General features: G+C 50.1%; 4 protein-coding genes across 4 annotated transcripts; 3 read left to right on the top strand and 1 right to left on the bottom strand.

Moving 5' to 3' along the window:
- Window positions 1–2482: 2482 nt before the first annotated feature.
- On the top strand, window positions 2483–3241 carry RhiXN_03097 (uncharacterized protein; the record flags this gene model as incomplete). The annotated part of the gene is made up of 3 exons (XM_043322914.1): window positions 2483–2908; window positions 2979–3155; window positions 3215–3241. The coding sequence occupies 3 exons, from the start codon at window positions 2483–2485 to the stop codon at window positions 3239–3241; spliced, it is 630 nt and encodes a 209-aa protein (XP_043178410.1).
- A 1485-nt stretch (window positions 3242–4726) lies between these two features.
- Window positions 4727–5667, top strand: RhiXN_03096 (Folate-sensitive fragile site protein Fra10Ac1; the record flags this gene model as incomplete). The annotated part of the gene is made up of 3 exons (XM_043322913.1): window positions 4727–4908; window positions 4983–5112; window positions 5164–5667. The coding sequence occupies 3 exons, from the start codon at window positions 4727–4729 to the stop codon at window positions 5665–5667; spliced, it is 816 nt and encodes a 271-aa protein (XP_043178409.1).
- A 292-nt stretch (window positions 5668–5959) lies between these two features.
- On the bottom strand, window positions 5960–16931 carry RhiXN_03095 (CCR4-Not complex component, Not1; the record flags this gene model as incomplete). Its single annotated transcript, XM_043322912.1, has 31 exons — window positions 5960–6097; window positions 6151–6445; window positions 6499–6557; window positions 6610–6674; window positions 6732–6891; window positions 6941–7051; window positions 7109–7249; window positions 7297–7373; window positions 7728–7843; window positions 7900–7921; window positions 7972–8351; window positions 8399–8534; window positions 8579–8753; window positions 8812–8990; window positions 9044–9125; window positions 9711–9722; window positions 9776–10056; window positions 10106–10721; window positions 10771–10885; window positions 10934–11512; window positions 11563–11810; window positions 11867–12166; window positions 12220–12579; window positions 12633–12785; window positions 12837–13067; window positions 13138–14809; window positions 14869–15146; window positions 15196–15393; window positions 15451–15921; window positions 15968–16747; window positions 16809–16931. 31 exons carry the CDS (start codon window positions 16929–16931, stop codon window positions 5960–5962), a joined length of 8553 nt encoding a protein of 2850 aa, XP_043178408.1.
- Window positions 16932–17181: 250 nt separating this feature from the next.
- Window positions 17182–21637, top strand: RhiXN_03094 (cAMP phosphodiesterases class-II domain-containing protein; the record flags this gene model as incomplete). Its single annotated transcript, XM_043322911.1, has 3 exons — window positions 17182–17291; window positions 17342–18630; window positions 20283–21637. The coding sequence occupies 3 exons, from the start codon at window positions 17182–17184 to the stop codon at window positions 21635–21637; spliced, it is 2754 nt and encodes a 917-aa protein (XP_043178407.1).
- Window positions 21638–21739: the final 102 nt, after the last annotated feature.

Raw genomic sequence — 21739 nt, 5'->3', positions numbered from 1 at the left:
CAGAACCGAAACCCCAGAACCAAAGTTACAGTGAGAAACAAAAATACTTCACAAGCGCCGCGTGGATCAAAAATCGCCCCAGGCCGTGTGGTCACGTGTCATCGGGCCTTTCCTTTTTGGATTTCACCTGCTGAGACTCGTTCATTACGACTCGCGTTTGTTTTTCAACGTAAACACTCTGTTGCGGAACGTATATCATCTAATTGGTTCCTGGATATAATTTATCGCGTTATCAAGCTACTGGGACTAGATCTGCTTGTCTCAAACTCCAACAGATCACAGTTGAGCTCCGAGCGATGATTATTCCCATTGCTGCTCCACCCGAGCCAAAGTCTGGATCTCCGCAGCACCCCGGCTGGTCCGACTAGGCAAAGAACTGTTCTTAATCGAGATGCAAGGGAAGCTGGAAGTCGAAGGTCCAAAGGAAGGTGGGTTTGTAGGTGTATTGGGGTTGGATGACTCGGTGGGTGCATCATGATCACACAGACGCAACCACCGAGCAACAGACTAACAATGAAACAGGACAAAGTAACTCTTCGAATTGGTGTACACCACTCGAAGGAAAATAGCCTCACTCCCCAAGCCACTCGGAATACTAACCAAACACAAATCGGGCGCTGGGACGACATATGATATTACTGAGATTGTAACAAAAAAGATTATCTTTACCAAGAGGTGCGTTGTCTTGACGTCTGTTTGTCTCTTAGAGAGCGGCATACTTTGTCTCCCCCGAGTGTGTTCGGCCTTTGGTCGCTTTCTGGTCGCGAGGGACTCGACGTCTCTTCGCGACTTTCTTCCATCGGTTTTCAGGCACTTTTCTGTCTCTTTGTATCCTTTTGTGTCTCCGAACTACGTCGCTTTCCTTCATCCCCATGACACTTATGCTACGCGGACCATCATATATCAAGCACATGCTCTATCGCTTGTTAGCGTCGATTTGTCAAGCATTGACACCAACTGGGGTCCCCTTTCCATGAATTTGGCACCGACTAAAACATTTCGCACATCATAGTCAATCTGTTCTCATACCTTGACATTGATTAAACCACGCGTATTTGCCACCGTCTAAGCTACATATGGCGGAACGCTTACTTGACAGAAATTCCTTGTTCATGTCATCGATTTTATAACTCCCAACGCACTTTGGCCGGTTCAACCCGATTACTTACTATTTTTTACTTATTTGATAGACCTACACCGATTGTAGGCCACGCTGGACCCCTCCTTCAGGCCAATTAGCGAGCCTCCCGTCATCTAGGCGGTGAAGCAATTCGCGGCTAACTGACGCGCGGCGCGTGGAGGTATGAGGAAGATTATGAATAGGCAATGCGGACCATGATTCTCGGAGAAACACGGTGAAGATGGAGTGTGTGGATAACGGCCGACCAGCGGATGAATAACGGAGAACCCAAGTCTTCGAGGCGATGATGAATTCTACAACCTGTACAAACCACGGCAGCGACGACCAACGACTCCCGAGAACCACGTCAACGTACAAACGAACCCAGGAAGGCATTACAAACCAGAAAACGATTCTTGAGGCTCACCGATTTGGACAAGCCGTGGGAAGGGAGCTAGGGCTAGAACAATTGGGTTTTCTGTCGCGGCGGGACATGTGTGGGATGTGCGAGAGGGGTGTGTGTACGTACAATCAGGCCGGCGGGGCACAAATGAATACCGGCGGGCTTTGGATACGCGCGCTTGGACTTGTGCGATCATCTTGGCCAGGTTTTTTCGGGACACGGAGAACCCAGATAGAATCGAGATCGATGATGCGTATACGCATGTACCCCACTTTTCAGCCTGGGTCCGTAACAGAAGACGCGCTCTATCTTCATTCAGAGAGCTAAGCCCCCTTCGGTAGCATACCTCCAATCAAAAGCGTAATGTTCTCTCATCGAAGATGTATCTGGAAGTTCAGAGAACGCCCAGAGTTGCGGATGCCGGGCGTTCATTGGTCAAGGCCCCTGTCTTTGGAGCCTCGTGCCTTCGATTTTGTGTCCTTTGAGCTAATCTGAGTCGAGCCAGGGGTGAATGGGACAGATTTGGCAGTGAAGATTACAATTGGTGCGGCGTGTGCCAGGGTGGAGATCCATTTGCGTACGAGATAACAAGAAACCGCAGCTGGGTACTCTCATCGTTTGTCGTCAATGTACGTTTTCGCCCAGACTTCGTCACAACCTTGTCCTTGCGGTACAGCCCCTCGTTGCATTCTTGGATTCTTATCACTTTGGTAATTTGCCAGCTGGTGTATTTAATTCGAGAAACCAGGGCGCAAGCTGAGTTGCCGTTCTTGGCAAGAAGCCTATCAGCTGAGCAATACGACGTGCGGAGCAGAAATTCCGAGGCCTTCGCGCCACATTTAGGTTAGTGTGCGGGGGATCCCATATAAATGCCGATGAAAGACAGGGCTGGTCTCTTACCTCCCCTCAACGAGATTTAATTAACTAAATATCATCCATTTATCCTATACATCCTCACCATGTCGTCCACTGCTCCCCAACCTATCCCAGGCCGCGCTCGCTCTGCCTCTTTGTATTCTCTCTCTTCTCTCCCTGGGCTTTCCAACTCCCCTAGTGTTTCTCCCAACTCGCCGACTCTGCCGCAATTGTCACCCTCATTGGCGGGCAAGTCATTGACCCAGATATTCTCGGGACCTCAGTCTCCTCTCAAGACCACTTCGGCTTTCAAGTCCGAGGGTCCCGGCTTTATTGGTATGAAGCCAGGTGTCGTGGAAGAAGATGAAGACGACCACTCGCACGACGATTTTCATGGCGAATTCCCGGCCTCTCCACCACGTAGCCATACCCGCCATACCAGCATTGGCTCTTGGGGCCGTCCAGGGGACATGGACCGCGGCCAAGGTCTGCTGAGAAGACTAAGCCTGGGCTCTGCCTTTGCGCCTAGAGTGGGTATTTCCATCTGATTATTCCTAATGACATCTATATTGATGGCTGCCCTTTCTCTTTCTTGTACAGCCGGCGGTTGTGAACTCTTCTCCCCCGCAGATTCATCAGCCCACCCCAGCACCACGAGACAACCCCGTACTTCGTAAGCCCTCTCCACTCCGGGGCAATGGCAACTCTCTTGGTCTGCAGGTTCAGGACCCAATTAAACAGAGAAGCATCAGCCCTATGGGTGAGAGAATGCTCAAGGTTAGTCGAACAACTCCCTCCCGCTCATACTGTCTCTGACATATACCCTCGTTACATAGGGCCACTTTGACGGGTTCGGCATGTAAAACCTCACGTACGCTCACTGATCATGATCGCAACTGAAACACTCATTCTTCTCTGAGTCTGGTATCGTTTGTACTATATAACTATATTGTTGGGCTGTTCGCATGTAAAGTACCTACTATTTCGATGTATTTTGTTTACGGGATGAATAAAAGCGTCACCACATACATATCTTACGAGTGCTTTGAGTGTGTCCTATTCTTGCATTGTGGTGCTCGTTGTGGATGTAGTGGAGGTAGTGGAGGTAGTGGAGGTGATGCGCTGGCATGTGATTATCTCGCTCCTCGGCATGACATCTGATGATTATAATTAATTAGTCGATGATATGCATGACATACACGTTCTCCCTATCGAATGAAAGACGAGCGCAATCCCGGCCCAGGTGGACCGAAGAGGTCGCTCATTGAGCCTCGTGGATTGTGGAAGACCAGAACTTGACCCCTATATACGCGGCCGCGTTCCCATCTCGAACAGCAGACGAACTAGGCAGGCTAACCGGTACGTGGCAGGTACACTACCCGGACAGAAGTCTGATTTGTACGTATGTACCTGGATCATCTTAATAATCGAGAACGTGTCAAAGAAGGATCTGCCGTCGGCACTGAGATTTCCACTTCGGGTTCCTGACCTGCCGTTTACCGTAAACAATCTGTAGGATCCTCTCTCTACAACATCCGCAGGATGCCATCACGATTCGTTGCGACATATAGAAGGCGAGAATGGTAAACGTGCTGCGGCCCGGCGGAAGGTGCATACGCCGCTGGGAGGCGGTCTGTAGATCTCGACGAATGTTATAGAGTCGAGAAGGCCCCCTCAACCCCAATCGACGACAAGACAACCACTAGTTGTTTCTAAGTCCGCCGCAAGCATTCGAGGCCGGTAGAACACGGCTTATATCGTACTATTGATATTGTTGTAGTGTTCTTTGAGGGTGATTGACTTTCTACCTTTCAGTTCCGCCGGCTTTGAAGAACTCGAAGTTTAGCCTTCGCCGTGTTTACACGGAGGTTATGCAAGTACCCCAGAGACTACGTCTCTCTTCAACATTAAACCGGCTGTTTAATTTACTGAATATATTACAAGGCTCAACTGGATCAGAAGACAAGACCTTCGTACAATGAGTGACACATCTGCTTCGGGATCTTGATCTTTTTGATTGACACCAGAGTTAATGTTCGTATCGAATCACACATATGCGCCACCATACAATTGGCAGGCGAGAAGTACCACGGGTATCAGGGATATAGACTCAAGCCTTGAGGTCCAGCATCTTGAGTTCAGAACTTCGGAGCGTTGGGATTCCCACAGAGCAGCCTAAAGCTACAGGGATTGCTGATCACTAAGCTAGGGGAAACGACAGCCTGACACGAAGCCGCAGCAAAACTAGTAGTTTATTCGCCGGCTAGAATAGCCAAACAAATCGCGCCCCCAAATGAGGACACCCTTTTTGATTGATCGGCGCTTGTTGCTTCTTCATGTAAACAACCATGTCCGCCTCTCAGTCCGACCACGCGCGCTCGGTCTTCCGGAACAATCTAGGCGGGCAAGATGCATACACTCGACACGTTCGATATGTCACGCAATTCCAAAATGTCTACAATCCAAGTGACTCTACTCGGGTTCAAGCCAAGGGAAAGACAGAGATGGATGGGTTGGTCGAGCATCACAAGTAAGTCTTACCTATACTCTATGCCTATTTACACTCTTGAACTAATAAAAGGAATTAACTGAAAATTGTTACAGGTTTCTACGAGATGACGACGACAAAGAGCTAGAACAGCTTAGTCCTGAAGAGAGAATTGCTGTCAAATACTATAGAGGCTTATTCAAGGAGTTTGCTGTTGTAGATTTGAAACATTATAAAAGTGGCCAGGTAAGGTTTCTTTCTTTACGCGTTCACTACGGATCCTTATACGCACTGCAGTTTGCACTACGTTGGCGTACCGAAACAGAAGTTATCTCCGGGTTAGGGCAGTTTACATGTGGCAACACGAGGTGTGCGTATCACCGAGCTGATGACGATCGACCGGTTCCTCAGCCTAAACTTATTACATTGGAATTACCGTTCGGATACTTAGAAGACGGCGAGGCCAAAAGTGCACTTGTCAAAGTCGTTCTTTGCGATAGGTGCAAGAAGAAGTTGATGTGGAAACGAGATAGAGACAGGGAAGGGACGGAAGGGGAGGAAGGAGTTGATAATGCTGTGGAAAAGAAAGGGCAAAGTAGAGTGATGGAAAGAGAAGAGCTAGAGAAGGAGCAGGGTTCATCAAGCAAGTCCAGCCAACGCGAGCGAGACGAGCGGCCATCCAGGAGGGACCACAATAGCTCGTCGAGACGACGGGAAAGAAGAGACCACTCCCACGAACGATCAAAACGACGGTCTCGTTCTCCCCGACGACAGGCAGCGGGTTCTTCTCAATATTCTTGAGTTTCCTACCCTATGCCTGTTTTGTCTGCCGTTCTGAGCTATCATACCCAAATGGGTAGACTTGCTCTTGTTTCTCTCCAGATGTGATGCCCATAACCTTGTACTGCCCTCCCATACCCGCTAAATCTATCAACCTTGCTGCACCTTTTTTCAGCCTCTCACGCGTCTCGTCATCTTTCGCCCCCTGCAAGAGTCGATGTAACCGTATCGGGGCTCCCATTTTTGCGAGGAACGCATGTTGTGTTATTGGTCCATGTGAAGTTGTTGCTGGACAAGGGCCAGTCCGTCAAGGTCACAGGAGGGAGGGAGTAGAAGACGACTTACATGTGAACTTGAGTGCTTCTTTTAGATACGCAAAGTCAACGTTAGCGGTTAGGTCGCAAAAACCGGGTTGATGAAAGACGTCCACAAGTTTATGTTTATGGAATCCCTTTAGTCCCACTCAGTGAATACAATTCGTATTCTCTGTCCATGACCACTTACTCTAAACGAAGCTCCAAACGCTCTATCATCCCCATAGTCAATCACCAACCCGGCTCCTCCGCCTTTGCCAATCAAATCGCCAACGCCACGCACAATGGCCCACGAGGAAGGGGACACTTCGATCCTATGTCCTTCTGGAACTTGAGAAAATCTGGCGGAGGATTCGCCTAGAGTACGTGCAAGAGGGGACGATTGGCCCGATAGGACGTAACGAAACCCAGGGGACTGAGGCTTTGCGGGCGAGTTGTTTGCGAGAAGAGATGGGTTATTCACTAGGGAAGGAGAGGAATCTGATCTGGCATGTAAGGTTGGGTTAGTTGATCTATGAAGTTAGTGATACATACTTACAATATTTGCGCTGTTCTATCAATATCAACCAAGATCTCCTGGAATCCACCCGGAGTTTTCTGGCCAGTCTGTGACCAAACTTCACTTGGACTCGTGACAATATGAACCTACCTTGATAATGTGAATAGGAACTGCATCAAAGAATTCATGCGCGACAAGAAGGGTGTACACGTCCGCTACATCGTCCTGGTCAATTTTTGATTATCGCTTTACAGTAAATTGAGAGTAACAACCATTATTTGGAACATCTTCGATCCGGTCGTACCAATGCAATAATTCTGCAGGAATTCGGGCGCTGAGTCTACTCTTTTGCTCTTCTCGCAACTTAGCGCTCGTTTCAACTAGATGAACGGCTTGAACTCGACCACGAGTTTGCCCAATAGACTCGATGGTCTTTATTCTTCCTGTTAGTTTGATAAACAGGCTTTAGGTTATCACACACCCGTAGCATATCGTCCATCAATGTCCCCCTTCCAGGACCCAATTCGACCACTTGTATAGGTCGATTCATACCACGTTCAAGCCATTGAGAAACCAACCAAATTCCTACAAGCTAACTTTCTCTAAGTGGATATATGCTTCCTCTTCAACTTGAAGCCCACGCACGTACCTCTCCAAAAAGCTGACTTATCTCTGGGCTGGTAACGAAGTCTCCCTGCGCTCCAATAGGTTCGCCCTTCATGTAATAGCCCTCAACGGGGTGAGAGAGACACATTTGCATATACTGGGCGACGGATATGGGGCCCTTTGCCTGATTTGGGGTTAATAGGATTTTAGCCTGACAGTATTGGGCCTCACTCGAATTGAACCATGAATGATCTTGTGTAGAGGGGTTACTGTACTTGGCAGAGGTGCGGTTCCTGTATCAAGTGCTCCTGTGGAATGTAGAGCCCTTGGTTGTGGTTGTGGTCGTGGCCGAAGCGCTGGACTGTTATGTTTCCTGAAAGCAGTAGAAAAGGTGGGGCCGTAGACCGTTTTAGAGCCAAAATTTCGTGATTTAGAGCCCAACATTATCGTGTTGGGAAGTAGAAAGATCATGTACTTGTTGGGGTGGGTTGTCAAAAGAAATAATAACTCAGTGGCTGTGCAAGAAGTCACGGCAAGGTCGTTGCATGGTCTTTAAAGGTCCAATAGACATGTGTTTATGGCATAGATGCATGCTAGCCTTAATCAATTCGGTTTTCTGAGATCCCAAAAAAGCTTCTCGACCATCAAGTTCTCTAGCGTACCCAATCCAGGTGTAGATGTTAGAACCTTGACACCTAAAGCGGGCTTGGTCTTGGCTTTATCAACCCCTTGAACGCCATCTATCGATCTCACACCTCCTGTTTCGTCTGTAGTACCTCTGTCGAGTGGTATAAATTAGAGAAATATTATGATCCAATAATTAACCTATCATACCTTCTATCCACAACGCACATGCCTGGATCGCTTATTAGTTTTAGAAAGCCAGCCAGTATTCTATATACTAACCCTTTGTGTATTGCCCTGCACACTCGATTACAAAGTCCCTTTTCTCTACTCCCCAACCTTCTAACAATGGCGCATTTCGAGGTAAGGTTGCATGAACCAGACCTGCCCAAACAGCTAAGGGATCATGCATATCGAACACATCAGGGATACCAAGTTCCCGAGTGACACGTCGAACACGATAGAGGAAGGCAGACGTAAATGCCCGCAGGGGAGTCATTGTCTGCAGTAATTCCGACCCATTTACAAGAGGCCCGGAGAGTAGGTTGGGGTGAATTAAATGCGTGTATGGAATACCGTGTTGGGTTGTAATATCGAGAGGAGCAAGCAATAGGTTGATGCTTTCAGACTTGGCAGCATCCATAATCATCGCGGCGGACTGGCTGTTCGAGGTCAGAAGCTTGATACCGTGCCAAAAAAACGCACTCACGGATCGGCAAAAAAGTTGAACTCAGCGGTGGCCGATGTGTTTCCTGGGACATCCAACGCTCCACCCATTACAACAATTCTCCTAGCACGCCGGAGTGCAGTTGGATTCTTGACCCAGACTCGAGCGATATTGGTCACTACAAAGATAAGTGAGTGAGACCAACATGGGATGCGCGCTTACATGGCCCCACGGCTACCACCGTAACACTATCCTCGGGGCTTTCTGATAACAACTCGATGATAGCATCTTCTGCTGCGGTCTCAGATTCTTCAATTACCTCGGAGAGAACTGAAGGATCTCGGACATTGAACTCGGGGTGTGTAGTGGAGATGTCCGAGAGGCCATCCGGCCCGTGCTGTATACAAAGCCGTCGTGAAGTACATTATGATTAAACCAGTGCCGTAATAACCCACAAAATATTGTGCTAGATGAGGTACCCCTGACAACGGTCCAGTGGCCCCAGAGCACACTTTGGGTTTTGACTTGAGGTTAGGAAATCTGTTTCGATCACCTGGATAACGTTCCAAATGATCCAAGACCAATTGGTAGACTTTTAACACATTTGTGTACGCATGCTTCAATTCCGTGTTCCCTTGAAAGGCGTGATTGAGTAACAAGCATTCTAAGATAAATTATTCAACTAACCGAATGTGACAGTTATTAGTGCGAGTTGTGCTTCATTCGAAGCCAGTAGCAATAATAAAGCCAGCACATCGTCTACCCCAGGCTAGAATTCGAATGAGTCGCAGTGAGTAACAAAAAAGAGCCCATATACTTGCGTCGGTATCGAAAATGAGTTTGGGTGTCACGCTCTGCATATAGGACATTGTTCAAAATTGGATCTAGCTATCTGTAGAGGTGGTCGAATTGAGTGAGATTAGGCACCCAAGGGGATACAGTTGAAATTATAGGTAATTAACGGTCCGGTGAAATATGATCTGTCGTCGATTCAAAGCTCTGACCGACCCTACGTCATAGAAAAGTTAGAACGCAAGGGTGCGCGGCGCAAAAACACAAGTGTAATGGAAACCGCACGTGGATATTACTCAACATTCAATGAAAACATATAAACAAATCATTTATTCACCAAAAATCATTGAAACATTCAGTTAGAGGGGAGAAAAAAGACATCCAGTTAACTAAATGTGGCAGGGATATGTGTTAGAATACATAATGCAAGGCGGGACGATAGCACAGGGCGAGAAACTGTACATAAGAAAACGCAGACCCAGTCTGGTCGAGGCAGCATATCGATATTTTATGGGTACTGTCCGGACTAGCCAACTAAATTATTAAGTATACCCTAGGCCACCGATTGTGCCACCTATAGCCCAAAGGATCAGTGAATTTCCGGTAAGCCTAAGCAAGATCACGCACGCGATCCAAGAGCATGCTGATTTCCGGAGCGACGCGCACAAAGTCTTTGTTCCAGAAATCATAGCGAGGGTTACGCAAGAGCTCAATGAATGTGACGAGAGCACCCCAAGGATGAGGACGGAAGACCATGAGGCGCTCGAGAAGAACACGCGCGGCAACCTCTTGAAGGCGGCTGTTTTTGACTTCGACAAACATGTGAAGCAGGAGCGAGCTAAACCAGTGCGTGTGGGCATTGGGGTAGCGCAAATGAGTCACCATCGAAACCAGAAGGTGATAGATACCTATAAGAATGTCAGCTACGAGGCTGATCAACCACATGACGATACTCACCCTCGGTATCCAACTCGTTGGCCAGATGGGTCAAGAGCGTCACTCCTGGATCAGTTGACACAAATACATGCGACCCATTACGGGCTTTGGCTTGAGCGACTGAAGACACGCCAACATACATGACCAACGCATTTAGCGCTTGGATGTTGTAGTGATCTCCTGTGGTCGCGTTCGGGCTGGCTGGCTGGGTCATCAGGTTCTCCTTGAGCGAGGTGACTAGAGCTGATGATCCACGTCCAAGCAAGCACTGGTCGAGGGCGGCGCGCATATCTCCGTGGCGCAAGCCGAGCGTAAAGTCAGATAGGACCGGGGGGATCGGGCCCATGTCGGACAAGGACTCGAGTTGAGTCTCGCGATGGGGATCTGGCAAGCGAAGCGTGGGAGGATAAGCACTGAGGATGATGTTACGCAGTTGAATGCAGCGCGCTGGGATCACATCACACAACGAAAAGTAAAACTCGCTGAGGAACTCGGGGAAATCGTGCAAGAGCACCATGAACAAACGCAGGGAGCCATGGAACAATGTCCGTGTCGGATTTTGGAGCTCGCCGTTTCGGAGGAAAGGCTCTAGGAAGCGGAATAGAGATATAAGGAGACGGTGGTATGGGCGCCATCCCTAAAAACGAATTAGATCATGTATGCATACCAACCATTGTCTCACCCACCTCGCGGTTTTCGGAACTCAGCATCTTAGGCATAAAGAGTCTATGTGAAATAAGAGTCATCCAAGAAAAGGCAAATCCTGGGAAATTGATAGGCTGAAGGGTGTTGAAGGTATCGCTGCGGACAAAGGTCAAAGCAGACCTTTCTAGTCAACGTTTAGCTCACCATATGGCCACGAGAAGTGGGAAGAGGGGTAGATGGGCCTCGAGGCCGTTAATGTCATTCAGCAAGCTCGAGAAGAACCGGAAGAATGGCTTTTGCTGGGGGAACTCGACCGAGGACTCGTGCGCCTGGGCCAGGACCAAGACGACGATCGACAAGATTTTAGTGAGATAGTGGACCTTGGCTGGCAAGTCCGTAGCATCCCCATTGTACTTGATCATGAGCACTATCAAGCGAGACAGTGCATCGATGGGCTGGTAAGCGGTGCCATAATCACCAGCAGTGGTGTACTTGGTCCATTGTTCGACGCTTGTTTCGGTGCACACACGGAAGAAGAACGAGGAAATGTCTTCTCCTTTGAGGATCCCTTCATTGGTGAGTTGCATGACATAATTAGCGAACGCCTTTTCGGACGATGGGGAGCGTTGGAAGATTCGGACCCAATCGTCAAAGTGGACTGCGAGACGTTCAGACAACAGAACCAGTTGGGTGTTTGAATAAGTCGCAGAGGAACGGGAGGGGGTGCTACTATGAGATCCTCCACGTGCGACGCCTTGGAATTCTTCCAACAAACGAAGAGCCCTAAATTTGCCATCAGTTTACGTCTGGTTGAACAAAGGTTATCACCTCACTCTTCGGGTGCCTTGTTTGCCTGTGCAGCACGCGACAGTGCATCAAGGGAATGCGGGAAATCAGCCCGGGTTGCGAATGCATGTTCTCCATCTCCGCTAACACATTCCCGAATGAGCTTGGCCGTAAATTCCATCACGATTGGACGCATGTCACGCTGGATGAGCTTTGCGAGCTGTTGATCTTGCTCCCTCAATCCAATCAAGCGAGACTGCAAGAGTGTCGTCGTAACTGGCACATTCAATTTGCGCTACAGTCCAAAACGCGTAAACACACACTCCTATATTCGAGTAGCAATCTACTCACATCATCTTCAGCATACAACAACCAATCGGTCGCTTCTTTTGCAACCTTGCCCGATTGCTCGCACAATCTTCCAAGGATGACCACATAGACTTCACGTGCGAGCGGGGTCGTGCTCTTGTACAACAGCTGCACAATCTTTTGCGAGAATGCCAACGCAGTTTCTTCACGATCCGTCGACTGCTGCGCCAGGTACAAAACTTGGCGAATGTATATGCGGATTTCTTGGCTTGATTGAAGGGCTTCGCCACCGTGTTGAGCCGAGGCCATGAGGAAGAGCGACTCGAGTTCGTTGATCAATGACTGCCAACAATAATCAACTCTAAAATCTACCACACTGCAAGGAATACACGCACCACAAACCGCTCCATTACACGTTCGGGCATGACTGCCTGAGTCATCTGCGGCTGCTGGATACCTATGGCCGGTCCAGGTCCCTGGCTCTGAGTCGAAGGAGCGGGCGAAGGGTTATTGAAGTTTCCGGGTGCACCTGTATTAACATTCGGCCCGCTCATCATATCTTGACGGTTGTACGATACGGTACGGGGCATGAGCACGCGTTTTTGTTCCACACGGCGAGGCTGCGAAAAGTCGTCGTACACCCGCGTTTGGCTGTTGACGAGGCCAGTGGGTTTGATGCGCAACGGGTCGGGTAGACTCTGCTGGTAGTGCATGACTGGCATATTCGGATCCCAGAACGGTTGATTTGGACGTGACTGAGACAACCTTGAGCTCGAATGCGTCAAGCAAGAATAACCAAGATGCGTACCTCGCTATGCCTCCGACGAAGTTCGTATGACGCCGCAAACGTCTCGTCGATCACGGTCACTGCGCGGTCCATCGCGGCACGCTCAATTGCCGTGCAAGCCATATCCACATTATCGGACACGACACGCAAAATGATTTGTTCGGGTACCATCAACTACTCGCTTCATCAGAGCGGTCCAGCACGACAGCGACCTGGAGTACTTACTTCGCTAAACCCAACCTCGGTCAATACCTGTCTCATGTGCAACGCCATGTTATTCTTCAACGGCTCCTTGCAGGTCACCAAGGCCAAGCTACCAGCGAGATTTTGGACCATCTGTTGAGCGGCCTTGCGGATCTTAATTTCATCCGCCTCGAGCGCATAGTCCTTGGCCACAAGCTCCTTGGTCGAGATGGACGCGATAGTCACCGAACGGTCCACAACTGGCAAAATAATCTATCCACCACCATACCGTCAGCCCTGTCTCTCCTCATACCAAAAGAAAGAAAAAAGAAAGAAAACATACCTCCCGAACAGCACCCTCAATAGCAACTTGCACGGCCCTCTTGAAGCCCGGATGATTCGCATACCCTACAGCAGGGCTAACAACCACCATCGCACCCAAATTAGCCACGATCGCCTCGATCTGCGCAGTCATTCCTCCCCCGGCTCCACCCAAACTCTGAACCGCGTCCGCGGGTTGTTGAGCCGGTCCGCCAGACGTCGTCGTGCCCGATTGCTCGAACCCAAATGTGTCCCCCTCTTGGACAAAGTCGGGCAAACCGCTGTCGGCGCCCATGCCTTGCGCTGACACGCGGGCACGGAGGATTCCAGCCGCTTCAACCTTGTCTAAATCTATATCGAGCGCTTTGCATAGGACCTCGATCTCGAATTTGAGGTTCAACTTGAGCTCGGCAAAGTGGTAGAATTCGGCGAGGAGCGCGAGGACAGCCATAAGCCATGGGTTGGGAGGTCGGAAGATGCGCGAGCGGGAGCATTGTTCGAGGATGGCGCAGATAAAAGGAATAGCGACAATCAGTCGGTCCGTGTCGAATCCCTCAAGCAACAAGTCCTTGAAAGACAAGTTGCGGTGCAAGATTGGTTTGTTGCGCGCTAGGGTCAACTGGCCCAACCAGCTTGCAAGATTCTTGAGCACCCTCCGCTCCGAAGATGACGAAATCGTCTTTTCGGCATTGAGCAACTGGGCGGCGCGAACGTATGTCTCGTGGAGCACATATCGCCCCAATGGAGCCTTTTCCAAACCCGATCCCTGCTCTTGATCTGGTTCTTGAACGAGCCCCTCCAAAAGACGCATATACAGCCCTTGATTGTTCGCCTCGAGACTGACGCGCTGGTCAACCAAGTACCGCGCAAACCATCTGGAATGTTCAGTACCAAACTTGGCCTTCATCTCGTCCAACTTGGCCTCAAAGTTGCTCGGCGCAAGGTTATTAACGATGAACATGATCTTGTCCGATACGTCCTCGGGAGGCTCCACAAGCGCATCGGATTCGGTCAACGTGTCCGGACGAAGAGCTGTAAACGCTACGACCTCGAGTTCGTCGGGTTCTTTCTCTTGCTCCTCGGGTTCGGGTCCTTCGGCTGCAAGTCCCTTGCGCGCAGCATCGACCAGATCTGGGCGAACTTCTTGCAAATGCGGGATTCCGAGCAGGGCGTGGCACAGAGGCTTCCACTCCCACAATCGATTCTTGAACTGGGTCAAGGCGTTGACTCCAAACGTGAACATATTCGAATCGGGTGGTGCGCGGACCGCGTCGAGGACATATCGAATCGCAATTCCGAGTGGGATGTAATCCACGAGCTGATATTTGATCAACGACCCGAACAGGTATCCAGTCATTTGAAGTTCCCGAGCGGGATAATACCGTGCGAAAAAGCGATATTCGTCGAATAGGGTGTGCAGGGTGCATGCAAAAACTTCATGATCACGCGGTTTAGACGAGGCCTTGGATTGTTGGAGGAGCTGAACCATTTGGTCGATCGAGATCTTGTCTTCGTACATTTCCTTGTAAATATTTTCCACTTCTTGTTCGACTTCGGGGGAGAAGGAGACAACCGCTACGCCTGGTTCGGCGTCGCTCCCTGGAGTAAGGTTCATCAGACGTGGGTGAAGCTGGAGACATTGGTTGCGAATCTCAATAAAATATTCTGCATCTTCGGGCGTGAGCGCCGTCCCACTGCTTAAACAACGTTTAATCAGTGCCAAGACCCCTATACAACAAAAAGTGTAACCCACCTGTTCTTAAGTACACGAATGAAAATTGCAATCGTCTGTGGATTTAGGGGCATCGTCCGACTTTCAGGAGGCTGATCACTCCCGCTCGCATTACGCGCAATCTCGCCCTTAACCTTAGATTCCAAGAACGCAATCACAGCGTGCACAAACTCGGGTCCGTGGGTAGTGATATTGTCCGCTAGCCATTTGTCGAGGTTGAGGTATTCTCGGCGGGACGCCAACGCGGCCACATCAAGCGCAAACTCGAATGGCCTGACATCGAGGAGCGAATCGAGGATCTAAACCAAAAGTGAGCAACGAGCGAATAGAGGCAGCGTGGGGATTTACCTTGAGATCTTGAGCAACGTCCAATATCCTTGTAATGTTCAACGCATTGTCCGCATAATACTCGCCAAAGGCTTTAGTCAAGTAAGTAGGCTCGATCTGCCAAATGCGCATAAAGACTAGCTGGTGGTTCGGGTGGCCGTTCAAAAACATGGTCAAAAGCTTGGACGAGTACTCTTGCTGCGTCCGGTTCCAGGGTTTCTAAACCAGACCGTTAAGCCCCGAGCACAGCGATAGGGAAAAAAGTGAGGGGCATACCGAAACTTGTAGCAAACCCATGTACACAAGCTCCGCACTAATCTTGACCGCCTTGTCCATCATCTCCCGAACATAGGCTTGAACATCAGGGGTACCTTCGTCTCCAAGCCTTGTAAGCGTCTCGATCAACATCAACTCATTCCAGGTATGGCTCTGGACGTTGGCGGCGAGAGCTTTGATCGTGGGACTAGCACCGGCTACGTCATCGACAGTAACGATCCGGCGACCTGGCAACGTAACAAAGTTAAATGTATCGTTGGGCAAGGAGAGCAACGCGTCGAGGAGACGGAGTTGCCAGAGCGGGTTGGTCCAGGATGCCCAAAAGCCGGTGACAGCGTGTGGGACGTCCGGAACGTCGCGAGGCGAGTTGAGTAGGATGGCGATGAGAAGCTTGAGCGTTGCGGTGTCGACGCCCGGGCGATCGAGTCTATCGAACGCAAGCACGGCGGTAGCCCAGTGGATCGGAGTGGGCTACGAAAGAATGAGTTTGAGAGCAAGACAGATGTGAGAGACTTACAAAACTGGACAGGGCACGCACGAGTGCGCCCACATCGCAGAGGGGCTTCCCCTCGGCTGCGCACCGAACCAGAGTAGATATAATTTCGACAACTTGAGCGTCGCGAGGTGGATTTTGGTCGGTGATGCCGAAACGGGCAAGTAGTGCCCTTACGGTCTCGTGGTCAGAGGTGATATCCGGCCCAAGCTGGAGCAGAGTCTGGACGAGCGATGTGCCAGGAGGAAGCGACAGGGTCGGAAAGACCGTGCGCAACACTGGTGCAAGATCAGGACCGTACTTGGCCTGGGCGGCAGTAAGGAGGGCAACGCGCTCGGATGGATCGAGAACGGGCGCGTCGGGCGGGGGGTCGGAGAGCAGATTGGCAAGCAACTTGGCAGCCTGGCTGAGACTCATGTCGGTGGTGTCGAAGGAAGGTCGAGCAACAAGCGCCAGTACGGCGTTTTCCAAGTCTGCGTGTACGATCTGGGCTGCGGAAGAGGACAAGTCGGGGCGGGAGCTGGTGACAAATACCGAGGCAATAACAAGGCGTTCGAGTGGGCGCAGAGGGACTCTCTCCAGCAGTTTCTCGAGCTCCATGGTGCGGAACACTTCGCCATCGCCGCGTTCCAGAGTGTCTTTGAGTCTGTCTGCTAAGAACGGATCTCGCCCCATACGCTGCATCTCCTGTACAAGCAGTCGTTGGACTACTCCCCCATCTCCACCCCCCATACGCGGGTAACACGTTCCTATCAATCGTCTCAAAAGTCCCACATATGACTCGGGTCCGTGCTGGTCACACAACTACCAGAAAAGCGTCAATACGACTATACATATATTTGTGATAATTAGGGCAGCCACCCACCGATCGAATCTCTGTTTGAAACCTTTCAAAGTTCTCATCGCTTAAGCTAGACAATAAGAATGATATTTGGGCGCGAACAATATTGAGCAAACTCTCCGTCGGCCGATCCCGCCCTTCGTTCATCCTGTCTCAGGCGGGGTGATGGTCGACTAGTATGGCTTGCGAGGGTCTTGCCAAGCGCCCGGCGCCTCCCCATCTATGGTCACTTCCGGCTGTCCTCACCAGTCCACTCCTTTCTTGCGGCTGGCTCGCGAATATTCCTTGGTCTAGGTCTGGTACTCGCATTGCGCTGCCCTACCTGTACACAAACTGAGCCTGCCTATAGTCTGCAGTCTGACTCGCCTCCAATTCGTACTTAAATTCACCTTAATTCATGTCTATACTACATCCACGCAAGAAACGACGCATGGACTCCCATCCAGGCCACTTTGACTTGGTTGTGGTTGGCTGTGGAGGAGGTCACGACGAGACCAATCTCTCTGCGTAAGCACATTATCTTTACAATATCTCATTGGTGCTTAACCACCCTACAGATACCTCCTCAAACCACGAGACAAGGCCTGGTCCGACGGCATACTGGGTCTTGAAGCTGGCTCGGGCTACGGGGCGCTCAAACGGCTATTCGGGACAACACACCCACACCTCTTTTCCTCGCTGTTTAAACCACACCAATCCAAGTCCAAGCGCCCAACCAACCTCCTCGATAAGGCCCATACCAGCTCCGTAGATAAAGCCCATACAGTCTTCACTCATCTCCGAGCATACTTGATAACCCATGCCCATCTGGACCACTGTGCCTCGCTTATCATCTCCTCCGGCTCATTGCCTGGCCCTACGAGATACATCTTGGGAGCCCAGAGTGTCTTGGAAGACCTCGAGCGATGTATCTGGAAGCCAGGGAGATGCTGGCCTCACATAGTAGGATGGGACCAATCCGAGCCTTCTTCAAACACCGCAGGCGGGATCCTCCGTTCACTCAAACTCGCTTCATCTGACAACAAAGACGGAGGAGACAAGGACGAAGACTACTTACCCATCAGAGCAGGCCTGGACGATATGTCCGTTCGTGTTGTCCCACTATCGCACGGATGCGCTTACACCTCGTCCGCATTCTTCATTCGACACATGCGAACACGACACGAGTTTTTATTTTTCGGAGATGTCGAAGCTGATCCTTTGCCTTTGGGCTCTTCCTCTGCTTCTTCATGTACCTCTTCTTCGAATTCGCACGCTGTGAACTCCCCGGCTCGTCCGATGTTGCTTCCAGTATGGTCACACACCGCGCATCTGTTCACATCCAACCGTCTACGAGCATTACTCATCGAATGCTCCTACCCGGCCGGACGCCCAGAATCCCGGCTGTTCGGCCATTTATCCGTCGAAGGCTTGAGAAAAGAGATAAAGGTTTTGGCAGACGAGGTCGTAAAGCTCCAACCTAGCCGAATTGGAGGAGAGAAAGTAATCAACTCCGTTAAAGTCCGACAACCAAGCGGAACCGATCGACCCACCCGTCGCCCACTCAAACGAAGGCCCTCTTCAGACTTGCCATATCCTCGCACTCGATCTCTGGTCAAATCTCCTGCCTCTGCTACACCTTCATCTCCTTCTCCTTCCCCTGCTCCTGCTCCCGCCGGTCCTCTGTCGGGCTTGCGGGTGATAGTAACCCACTGTAAAGAACCTCCTCCAGGGTTTGATCTTCAAGGCGCACAGACTATCGCGGATTATATCGTGGAACAACTCAAGTTTGGAGTCAAGAGTCTAGGATTGGGGCCGGACGAGACGGGTGTGGAATATATTGCTGCATGCCAGGGTGATGAATTTGGTGAGCCGAGTCTTTTATTTCGAATCGGCGGCGGAAGGACTGCTGGAGTGAGGTATCCGCACTGTCTCGGATAGTGTATAAATACGCATGGTACAAGGCTTGCCGCGTGTTATAAACCACACGACGGATGGAGATGACGGCATCAATTCCAATCCAACTCACTCATAACCCAAACGAGGAACTGACTAATTCTTGTCACTTGCAGTTCTATAACCCACACTGGTCAGCTATCAAGGAAAGAGGGGGTCGGTTGCCTACCTTCCAACTCGGCCAATAGTCTGCCAATATATGCCCCCAGGAATCCGAGGGCACTCGTCGCCCCCTGCGGTTACTCCCATCCTCTTTATATAAATCCCTCGCAACTTCCCCTCGTCCCCACCTGGCTGTCTAACTTGACAACCAAACCGACAACCTACCCCTCTTTCCTTTGCCTCGGAGTCGTTTCAGGTCGTTTCCGGATTTGGTGTTCCCGGGTTCCCTTTGTACTTGTAGCGGTTATTTCTTTTCTTTTCTTTTTTGGACTTGTTGTGTGTAGCTTATATATACTAGTTACTATCTGGAACGTGTGAGTTTGTGAAACTGGACGGGCGATTGCAGAGGGATAATAGGTTGAAGTACAAGTGAGCATGAGATTGAAAGCAAGCAGTTCAGAATGGGATTGAAATGCAAAGAGCCCTATGTGATGTGAAAAACGAGCACATCAACCAAGCACAACTAGAACATCACTCGCCTCGATGTTCGTATTGAAAGAAGATCAGTCTCGGTGCTAGCCAAATCCGCTAGCTTTGGTCCTTGAGCTGGTAACAAATTGACGTAGACCGTGCTATCGGGCCTAGTCAGTTAGTTCAATGAGGACAAAGAAAACGAATAGGGAGCGTTTAGTTGGGGCGACCGAGTTATACGCACCACTCACTACAGGCAACGATGAAACCCGGGGACAGATGTTCCTGGTTCCGTCTGCAGCTAGATGCCAGTGACGGTTCTAAAAGCTAATATAGACAATTCGCGCTATATTGACACAACCGCAATCGTTTGTAAATGGTCCCTAAGTCTATGTCCACATAGACGTGTATGCTATAATACTTCCACCGAAATGCAGCGGGACTTTAGTTAGCAATCGGTGGTGAACGCCATACGCAACAGATACGTCAGCACAGGAAAAGATAGGCATATAGCCACTTTTGGTACTTGGGTGGCAAATGACATGACATCACGTGCTGACGTTGACTGTTTTGTCTTGACTCTATCAACGCTATAAAGGCAGAAGATATCTCCGTTGCTCGGGATTTACTGCTATAAATAAATATACACACTACATTAAGAAATCCGAAAAGTAGAACCTAATAGCTTTCGGGATCGTAGGGTGATATCTGCTGTGTAAGTTCACCCCGCATTCCACATTATATATTGTCCATCCTGGCTACGCGATATACTCGGTTGCATTGCGAAATATGAATAAATGATTGATTACATGACAGAAAGACCGAGCTCAGCGAATCTTTAACCGCCATACCCGGCCCTATATTTCCATCAGCAACGCGTTTTCAGCCAAGCAAAACCACACGTCTACGTGGACTCGGGGATCTAAAACCTGGTTATTGACATCATGACTAACTCCCGCGTCGAACCTCTTGCAACAGATCATACATTAGACACTCCCATCAAACATGTAATGATCCTTGGACTCGGAATATGCGGGCCTCTGGCAGCTCTAGCCATCTTACAACGGACTATCGTTCCAACCGTAACCATATACGAACTCAGGCCCGAACCGACAACTATCGGAGGAGGACTGAATATCTCACCGAATGCTCATCGACTGCTCGAAAGACTCGGAGTCTCGCCTTTGAGTTTTGCGGGAGCGACACCGACTGTGTTGTTTCAGAACCAGAATGGCGGGAAGATAGGTGTGTTTTGGTACGGAGGCGGATGGGACCCGTATGCGCGCGGGGCGATTGGAATGCGCGTCCTGAGGTCTGATTTACTACAAGGTTTACTACGTACCATGGAAAAATACGAAAAAGAGGGAAGACTGAAAATTGTCTACGGAAAACGTGCTGAGGAGATCGAAGAAGACGAAAATGGAGTGTCCATCCGATTTAGTGACGGGGAACTGACAAAAGGCGATCTTCTCATCGGAGCAGACGGCATTCATTCCTTCACTCGAAGACAACTGTACTCGGACAACGATAAACTAGAGACAACCCCGCGTGCAGTATACTCGGGAGTCACGACCATCTATGGTGTAGTTCCGTCTTCCAAAATCCCTCAATCCTTACTCGATCCCCTCTCGCGTCACCAAAGTATACGCACAATCTCACCTCACGAAGGTTTATTCGCCATTTCATACGCAACTGCTTCGCGTTCGCATGTCCATTGGTTTTCTTCACGCACGCCACGCGTGCCTCCTCCAGCGGACGAACCGGAACCTAACCATGAGTCCGTTCGAGACTCTCTGATTCAGATGTACGGGAAGCACCCTGCGCCTATACCAAACCTTATACAAGCGACGGACCATATTTACTACTGGCCCGTATTTCGACTTGCCCCGATCCCTGATAAATGGTACAGCTCCAGCGGCCGAGTCGTATTAATCGGTGATGCGGCACACGCCATGCCTCCACATGCTGCTCAAGGACTAGGAATGGGTATCGAAGACTCGGTCCTAGTCGCTCGAGTGGTCTCGGCACTCGAACAACGCGCACGTGAAGTGGCAAATCTTGCCAAGAGAGGGAGGAGTGTGCGTAACAAGGTCGGACTGGGCGCCGAGCTATGGGCTAGGGAATATCAGGCAAAGCGCGTGAAGAGGGTAAATCGTTTTGTGAAACACGCCGAGAGTCAGGGGAGAGCTAGGAAGGATTCGGGGTGGAGGATTGGGATCTTGCGCGAGTGGATGCTGTGGGTCGCGTTTCCTCTCATTAACTTTTTCGGACTACTTGCTGTATATGATATCCAGGGGTGGGGATATGACCCTGACGATGAGATTATCAAGTTGGACGGATTGTAGACATCTGTATCACGTAGATATTGCTGTTACTGTATAATTAATCGAGTTGGCGCCCATGGCTATTCGGTCTCTTTGGGTAATATTTGATTCGGTTGAAACATA

This window comes from Rhizoctonia solani, chromosome 3 (genome assembly GCF_016906535.1).
Source record: "Rhizoctonia solani chromosome 3, complete sequence".
NCBI lineage: Eukaryota > Fungi > Basidiomycota > Agaricomycetes > Cantharellales > Ceratobasidiaceae > Rhizoctonia > Rhizoctonia solani.
The sequence above is the reverse complement of the archived record's forward strand: the minus strand, read 5'-3'. Positions and strand labels throughout refer to the sequence as shown.